Source organism: Lolium perenne, chromosome 4 (genome assembly GCF_019359855.2).
Source record: "Lolium perenne isolate Kyuss_39 chromosome 4, Kyuss_2.0, whole genome shotgun sequence".
Taxonomy (NCBI): Eukaryota; Viridiplantae; Streptophyta; class Magnoliopsida; order Poales; family Poaceae; genus Lolium; species Lolium perenne.
Window position 1 is genome coordinate 260,241,415 of NC_067247.2, and position 8,792 is coordinate 260,250,206.

Consider the following 8,792-nt stretch of genomic DNA (forward strand, 5'->3'; position numbering starts at 1 on the left):
AAGGCGTTAAAATCACAAGAATATAGTGGTGGGAGCTTAAATGGAAATCACATCAGACCTTTAGGGAGGGGCTGATCACTGAAGGTACATGTGATGAAAAGGGAGGGCCGGATAGCATGTGGGTGAATATGACAACTTGCATTCGGAAGGTATCTACGTAGATGCTTGGAGTGACAAAGAGTAAAAAAATAAACCTAATTAAGGACACACGATTTTGAAATGAGTATGTCCAAAGGGCTATCATGGAAAAGAAGGAAAGTTACAAGACTTGGCACCACGGTAGAAGCACAAGCAACACATGATGAAGTACAAAGATTCCCAATAGAAATGCAAGGTGATTCGTGTGAGTGAAGCAAGGGCGGGTCTATGAAGCTATATGGCAGACTAGGCACAAAGGAAGGCGAGTAGGATATCTACAAGATATGAAAACTTGCGAGAGGAAGACAAGGGACCTCAACCAAGTTAAATGCATCAAGAACAAGGCTAATCGACTTCTAGTGAAAGATGAAAAGATCAAGAATAAATGGAGTGATTACTTTGATGGCTAATTTAGTGATGGGAATGGGGGCACTATTCCCGAGTTCGATGACTCCTTGGATGACAACAATAGACGTTTCATGCATAGGATGCATTAGCTTGAGGTTAAGAAGGCCCTGGAAAGAACAAAAGGAGGAAAGTTATGTGGCCCTAATGATGTACCAATTGAGGTACGTAGAATCCCAAGACGTGGCAATAGTATGGCTAACTAAGTTAGTATGGAAAACTTGGGAGAGGAAGACAAGGGACTTCAACCAAGTTAAATGCATCAAGAACAAGGCTAATCGACTTCTAGTGAAAGATGAAGAGATCAAGAATAAATGGAGTGATTACTTTGATGACTAATTTAGTGATGGAATGGGGGCACTATGCCCGAGTTCGATGACTCCTTGGATGACACCAATAGACGTTTCATGCATAGGCGGGGATGCAGTAGCTTGAGGTTAAGAAGGCCCTGAAAAGAACAAAAGGAGGAAAGTTATGTGTCCCTAATGATGTACCAATTGAGGTACGTAGAATCCCAAGACGTGGCAATAGTATGGCTAACTAAGATATTCAACCATACTTTTTGGTCAACCAAGGTGCCCGAAGGGTGGAGAAAAAGCATATTAGTACCCATCTTCAAGAATAAACGATGTGTTCAAAGTTGTACCACTTACCAATGTATTAAGCTTATGATCCATACTACGAAACTTTGGGGGAGAGTCATTGAGCATTGCTCGAGGAGAATGACGAATGTCACTAAAAACCAATTTGGTTTTATGCCCGAGAGATCGACTACAGAGGCAATTTCATTACTGCACCAACTTATTGAGAGATATAAGGAGTAGAAGAAGGATCTACATATGGTCTTCATCAACTTGCAGATGGCAGTAACATGACGATACCAAGAAAGGTCATGTGAAGGACGTTGCAGAAACACAAAGTTTCAACAAAGTACATTATACTCATCAGAGATATGTACGACAATATTATGACATGTGTTCGCTCAGGTGATAGTGGGACCAACACCTTCTGAATCATGATAGGACTACATCAAGGGTCATCCTTGAGCCCATACATGTTTTACTTAGTAATAGATAAGGTGACGGATGATACACAATGAGATGTTCCTTGGTGTATTCTCTTTGTTGATGATGTGGTGCTGGTACTGAAACCAAGGTCAATGTAAATAGTAAGTTAGAGATATGGATGAAGACTTTGAAATCGAAGGGGTCTAAACTTAGTAGGACTAAGACCAAGTACATGCGGTACGACTTTAGTGGTCTTAGCTAGATGTGATGAAAAAGAACATTGCCTAAGATGGACCCCATCCGATACTTTGGATCAATGTTGCAAAGTAATGATGATGTTGACGAGGATGTTTGCCACTTGATCAAGGCAGGGTGGATGAAGTGGCAGCAATCAAGCACCTACCTTCATATGTGACAAGAAGGTCCCACATAAGCTAAAATGTAAGTTTTATAGGATTGCAGTCAGATGCATGATGATATATGGAGCAGAATGTTGGCCTATTAAAAGACAAAACACCAAAAAAAAGTGTTGCCGACATGCGCATGCTACGGTGAATGTGTGGCCATACAAGAAAGGACCAGATTAGGAACAATGAAACCCATGGTAGGATAGGGGTGGCACCAATCGACGAAAAGCTAGTCCAACACCGATTTAGGTGGTTCGAGCATATCCAGTGGAGGCCTCTAGAAGCACAAGTTAATAGTGGTACCCTAAAGAGACTATGAAAAATACAAAAAAGGTGAGAGGACGGCCAAAACGGTAAAAGGAGACTTGAGGAATTCGAATATACCTAGAGATTTTACTATCGATAAGATTGCATGGAAATCAGCGATTGATGTGCCACAATCTTAAAAAGTTTACTCATCCTTTTTCCCACTTTTTCTCTCCTTGTTTTGGTTTCCTTATGTTTCTATTGAGTTTCATATCTAGCCTATCCCAACTTGCTTGAAAAAACATCTTTCATGTTGTTAAATCTAGCTTTTTTGTTGTTGCAAAAACCAAGATCTGGGTTCCACAAACCCTCTCTCGCTATACGGCCTACGTAGAACAAGGAAATCGGGAAATTATCATATATAGTAGAAGAGATAGTCATTCCAGAGTATTCTATTCATACAACAGGCATACTCACCAAGCCATCTAACCACCAACATTTAGGGATTTTGTTGTGTTTTGTCTTGCTGATGCTCTCCATGACTATGATGAAGCCCATGTTCAAGGAGAAACCTTAGGCCAAACCGGATTTGATCCTAACCCTCAGCCTTACAATATCTTAATTAAGTGAATCATAATTATCACCTAAAATAGGCAAAGCATTGGTGCAAAGTCACATGCATCCTCCACGAGGCATGGTGTTGGCTCAATGCAGCACAACTCAAAACACGCAAAGTAGCAGCATCCTGACAACAACATAACCCATAATCACTTCTCAGCGCTTGAAGCTTTCACCTGTGTGACAAAGTAGCGGCGTGCTCACTACAACAGAAAGCATAGTCACTTACCCGCACTAAAACCCCTTCACCGATGGGTTTTACATCGATCAAAGGTTTAGGGTGAGAGGTGAATGTCACCACCAACGTGTCCACAATAGAGTCCGGTCAACAACGCCAGTTAGCACTAAATTGCCCGTATAGTAGTATTTGGTCGCATCACTCCCTTGTAGTAAGTAGTATGCATGTTAGTGGTGATGCACACTGACTAGCGCCTTCATGCCTATTAATAACATGGTGTGTGTTGTGCATTGTTTTTTTGGTAGTGTTTTCATGTCGTCATACACATGTGGATGTGGTATTGTGTATGGGTCGCCGCATCCTCAATTGCAACATCAACATTACAGTCGCTTCAATGCTCTCTTTGAACGTTTAGGGTTTAGGATGCGTGGGTGTGAGGCTTAACCATCTAGCGAGGCATGAGTGTCTATTTAGAGCTCTTGCTTGATATACCTTTGTGTGCGAGAGGGGATGTTACTTGGCATGGATCTCTTAGTATGAATACACCACACGAAGTTTGGGGTCTGGATAATGCACAACTTAATTATCAGACTTTTGTAATCTTTAGTTGCCTGCATTTTCATTGCCAAAAATTTCTTAGTGGTTTTTAAGTGTTATGGTCCTCAGTTTGATTGGTACAAAGTATGCGCCAATTTATCCCGATCATAAAATACAAAATCGGATGCAGGCATACTTAAGAATACACGATGCGTTCGGTAGTTGTGGCACAAGGAAACGACTGATTCTAGCTTGTTTCGAATTAGTTGTTGAATTACCTTAAGTCCTTAACAATAGGAGGAGGTAAGAAGGGAACTTGTGCATATGGTATTTCTTCACTACTCTCTTTCAGTATATGCATTCTCTAGTAAGTCTAGTACTTCTTTCGAGATATGTCGGTGTTCAATCTCAATACCAATAGCCTACGAAGCATCACCGAGATCGTTTATGTCAAATTCGAGAACCTCATGTTACATAGTTATCATCCATATAATAAAGAATTTACTCGTCTTAAATTTGATGTATGTGTAGTTCTCTATATCATTTTCTTCAAATCCAAAATTCTAGCAAAAAAATGTACAATTAACTTCAGTACCAATATGTTGACCCTTATTTTAGTCCATAATTTGGGATATTTTTAAATTCTCATATAATGGTGTGTATATATAGGTGTTGTGATGCAGGTGTGACTTTGCATTTTAGAATCGTTCTCTACGGTCCGGGTTGGGGTTGTGAGCGAGACTGGACGATGTATATTGCTTACAGAGACATCACTAGTGGCGAGCGAATTAGTCTTGGAACGGTCGTTTTTATTCCTCAACAACCAACGGCACAACAGAAACTCCAAAGCACTCCAAGAACCAAGGGTGTATTACTTCATCCGCCCCGAAAAGGATATTGAAGATTTATGTAAATTTTGATGTAGCTATACACTATTTTTGAAGTATTCTAAGAATTGAGTATTATAGTTTTACAAAATACTATTGGTTTTCAATACTTGAAGAGTTGAAGTGTTCGGCTTTACCTAAAACTGCAATTTTATATTGTACCATAGTATGTGCAATACTGCAGTTTTTTTTTGCATTGTAGGAAAAAGAGGTCCACACCTCTCTTTTTTTTTTTCAAAACAGAGAAACGCGACCTGTAGTCTCCTTCGCCAGTTCGGCCGACGACCAGCAATCTGACGTACTGACGTCCACATGCATCAGATAGGGTGCTCCTCTTTTGCGATTAACCTAACCTTAAGCTAATCAATGGCCAGCTCCGCAAAGTACTACAAAAAGTACTCCGTGTGTCAAAAACTACACGTAAATAGGACTGCCAAACCTGAGTTCTAACAAAGCCGTGTTTTATTCAAACTGAAGGAGGAGAGGGTGTCGTTTCCTTCCGCCCGAAATCCGGTTCAGGTTCGTCATCAGATCAGATCCGATTCGACTAATGTTCACGTTGATCTATCTATTTCTATTCTCTATATAAAGAGAGGAGAGGAGAAGAGATCTATCCTGATTATTCGACTCGAGGAGCTCGAGTTGCAGGATCCAAATTAGAGCAAGGACGGTGATGGCGGGTACCCAGGGCAGGCAGCTGGCCGACGGCCTGTTAGAACCGCAGCCGGAGGCTAAAAAGCGCAAGGTGGATACATCGGAGGAGAAGCAGCAAGCAGCAGGAGGTGCTATCATCGGCACCGCGCCGCTCCCTCTTCGCTGCCCGCCGTACCCCAAGTCCGGGAAGCGGAAGGACGTGGCCATGTGGAACCGCGAGTGCAGGAGGATCTCCGCGCTTGCCGCTGCCGCTAGAAAGAAAGATCCCCGTACAAGTCTTCCTACCGTGGTGAAGCCCAAGGACCCGAAGACCGCCGGCAGCGTGGAGAGCCCACGCGACAAGGCGCTGGTCCGGGACGCGGCGCGCTCCGTCGTCAGTGTCTCCTCCTTCGCGCCCGACGGGAGCGTCATCATGGAGTGTAGCGGCTTCGTCGTCGGTTGGAACGCGACCAGCAAGTGCGCTAGAATACTCACCAGCACCTTGATCATGGACATATATGATGACCCCAAACCGCCTAAGCTACACGTTCTCTTGCCAAACAAGACCATTTTAGACGGACAGCTTCTGTTCTTCAACAAGCATTACGGAATCGCTTTACTGGAGGTCCACTCGTCAGAATCGGATTTGCCATTGCATGTCCCCTCTTTCGGGTCTAGCCCAAACTATGGCCAGGAGGTCTTCGTGCTGGCTAGGGGTCCCGAAGAGTCCAACCTCATGGCTAGGCATGGGAGAATCAGGTGGTTAGAACAGCCAGAGGACTTGGACATGAATTACCTCATGCTTCTTAGCTGCGAGCCCCCTATGTATAGCACGGGAGGACCGGTCGTTGATCATGATGACGGTCGTGTTGTCGGGATGTATTCATTAGGTGGCCTAAGCTGTACCGTTTTCAGCATCACCACCATTCTCACATGCGTCCAAATGTGGATCAACTTCGGTCGCATTGCTCGCCCCGCACATGGTTTGAGACTAAGGACGATGGAGCTGCTGGATGTGTCGCTCCAAGAGAGGATCTTCCTTGATCACGGCATCACCAGAGGCTATATTGTCAATCACGTACCAGCCGAGTCTGCTGCCGAGAGGCTTGGTATTAGGGAGGGAGATGTGATCGTTTCGTTCAATGAGCTGTGTGATCACACTCTGCCTCAGTTGGAGGATTATCTTCTCTCTCTTGGTTGGGGTTTCCTTCACAGAAGCGTTGGATCAAGCCCCAGTAGTGTGGATCTCAAGCTTGAGGTTTATGATCTCCTCGAACGTACTACCAGAAGCATTACCTTGCCTGTGGAGTTCTCTGATGGTTATGACTGGGACTAAAGTTACGCACAATTCAACTGAAGTAACACCCTGCTTAATTCCATCGACTTAGACGTAGAATCATTGCTCTTTGAAATGTAAAAAGTCTTACTTATCTCCAGCTAGCGATGTAATGGATAAGGATGTTTCAGTACAATTTAGACTTGCTCGAATTCTTGTAGGACATCAATAAAACTGCTAAGGCGTTGCCTAATATCTTTAAGAAAAAAGCTATAGCTTCATAGGTTGACACAGTTAATATCCTACACCACATCTGCAGAATCCGAAGAAATATGAAGCCGTTCCAGGCAGGTTCAGATATATATGGCAGTGCATCACATCATGCCATCGTCTAAAGCGCTGCAAGATCAGTGATACTATCAATGACCAACACCGATGCTCCCAGATATACTCATGCCCGTGTCACGACAAATCGTAGTTGCTTTATCTCTATTGCTCGCTTTAGCTACATCGTTAACATTTATCTTTCTCAACCGGGCGGTGGTGGTATCTGTGCCCGTCGTTACCACATGGCTTCTCTTTGAAGCAGTCAGTGAAACATCAGCCTTAAATTTTGTCACAAATACACCTACTTAAACCGGGCTTTCAAAAAGTTGCTTCGTGGATCGCCTTCCTCCTAGTCCTAGTAGAACAGGCGGAGTGTTCCCATTCTGTTCTCACGCACTAAGCCGGGGCTTGAATTGGGCTGGAGTTTTGTGTGTCCATAATCTCGGAAGAAGCTACTCCCTCCTATGATCCTATCATTAATTTTGTATAAAATATAATTTTTTTGCTTAATACTGATCTGAGGGAGTACTTTAGAAATGGGCGGCTGACAGGTTGTGTGCGTGTGAACTGTCGTGGCTGCCATTTCACCTCCACTGGAGGACTGGAGTACACAACTAGGCCTTTCTGGGCTGTCGGCCCGTAGTTGGTTTAGTGGCTGTTCTATTTTGGTGTTGTTCTCTTGTGGGTATATTTTTGGTGTGGGCTTGGCCCTGTTGTTGTAGGTTTTCGCTCGGTTTTCTCCTAAAAACTAAGCACCTTTTTCTTAATTAATAGATGAGGCAAAGCTTTTGCCTCCGTTTCAAAAAAGGACCCTGCTACATAGTGCTATAGCACTGGTTAGTCTTAGGGGGTGACCCGCCCAAAAATAGAAAAAGATTAGTCTAACAACCCAAAATCTAATTCTTGCGTGGGCACTGTATTGTCTTAGCTAGTGCTCACTCGTCTCGCACGTGAATCGCGATCGGACGTCTCTCCCTCAAGCTCAACCCACCCGCGCCGACAGTTGGTGCACGTGTTGGACAAATCCCCATTCCCCTTCATCCGTGACAGCCGTCTTGTCTCCGCCGCAAATCTCTCAATAGAAGCGACCACCGGCTCCCCCACGAAGCTAGCAGGCGGACCGCGTGGCGGTGCGGCGGAGGTGTGCCGACGGCAAGGTCCAGCAACCCCCTCCTCTTTGGGGCCTCGATTTTTTTGGGCGGAGAGCTGCGGCGGGTCGGTACCGCGCGGGGATGGAGGAGCCCGGGGTCGCCGTACTTTTCCCACCGTTTTGCCACCGGCTCCAGCTCAGGTGAGTGTGAAACGACCCCGCTCCGAGCCTTCCCTCTTGCGAATTCTCTTCTCCCGTCTCGGTGACTTACTTTCTCGCCACCAGATCAGAGAGATCAGAGGAGATTCGGCCGCCACGGCAGTTGGAAGGAACCGAGGCGGCGACACACGTCGCGCCACAACATCTGGAGCGATTACACAGGAAGAAGGACTGGCCGCGTCGAGTGGGGATGGTGGCCGCCGCGTCGGGTTTGCCGGCAGCTGAAGCGGCAGGACGCTGCATCTACACTGGGCCACACACTGTTTCATCAATGTGGGGGAGGAGCAGGGTTCCGTGTGAGCGCGTGTAGCAGAGATGGATCCTAATGGCGTTGTTGATGCAAAGAGGTAAGGAGGAGCTGCAAGTGTTGGCGTCATGTCGAGTTGTGCAGGATCAGTGTGGATACTGCTATTGAGTTTTGTTAATCATTGCTTTCACGCGCGAGGGAGAGTGCAAGGAACTGAACATGTTTGCTTCTGCAATTTGCTACTGCTGATTGGTGCTCCTGCTACTCTACTTAATTGTAAGTTCTGCACTGCTGAATTTGCATATAGACGAACTGATGGCTGAATTTTCTAGTTCCTGTTTGCTTTACTTCTAGTTCTTGCTACTAGTTGTTCACTTAGATGATATTGTTAAAATATAGGAGATCATATAGATGATGAAATTTAGACAATCTGTTGAGGGTATGAAAGATATATAGAGGAGGAATCATTCGGCGGTGGCTGCGTGGTGTTGTTATTAATTGGATGCGGCTACCAACCCGTTTCTGCCGAGTACCAATAGCTGTAATCGTGTTAATTAGCCATTGGGCGCTACTGTTT

At 44.9% G+C, this 8,792-nt stretch overlaps 1 protein-coding gene and 1 long non-coding RNA gene across 2 annotated transcripts; both read left to right on the plus strand.

The window, feature by feature from the left end:
- Positions 1-5,058: 5,058 nt before the first annotated feature.
- On the plus strand, positions 5,059-6,392 carry LOC127328445 (uncharacterized). The gene has a single exon (XM_051355042.2). The coding sequence runs from the start codon at positions 5,097-5,099 to the stop codon at positions 6,390-6,392; it is 1,296 nt and encodes a 431-aa protein (XP_051211002.1). The 5' UTR covers positions 5,059-5,096.
- Positions 6,393-7,690: 1,298 nt separating this feature from the next.
- LOC127332119 (uncharacterized) lies at positions 7,691-8,562 on the plus strand. The gene is made up of 2 exons (XR_007870214.2): positions 7,691-7,950; positions 8,035-8,562. It is a non-coding gene; the product is annotated as an uncharacterized lncRNA (long non-coding RNA).
- Positions 8,563-8,792: the final 230 nt, after the last annotated feature.

What these genes read in the sequence shown, in the direction of transcription:
- LOC127328445 (XM_051355042.2), top strand. Translation starts at nt 5,097, where the DNA reads ATGGCGGGTACCCAGGGCAGGCAGCTGGCCGACGGCCTGTTAGAACCG.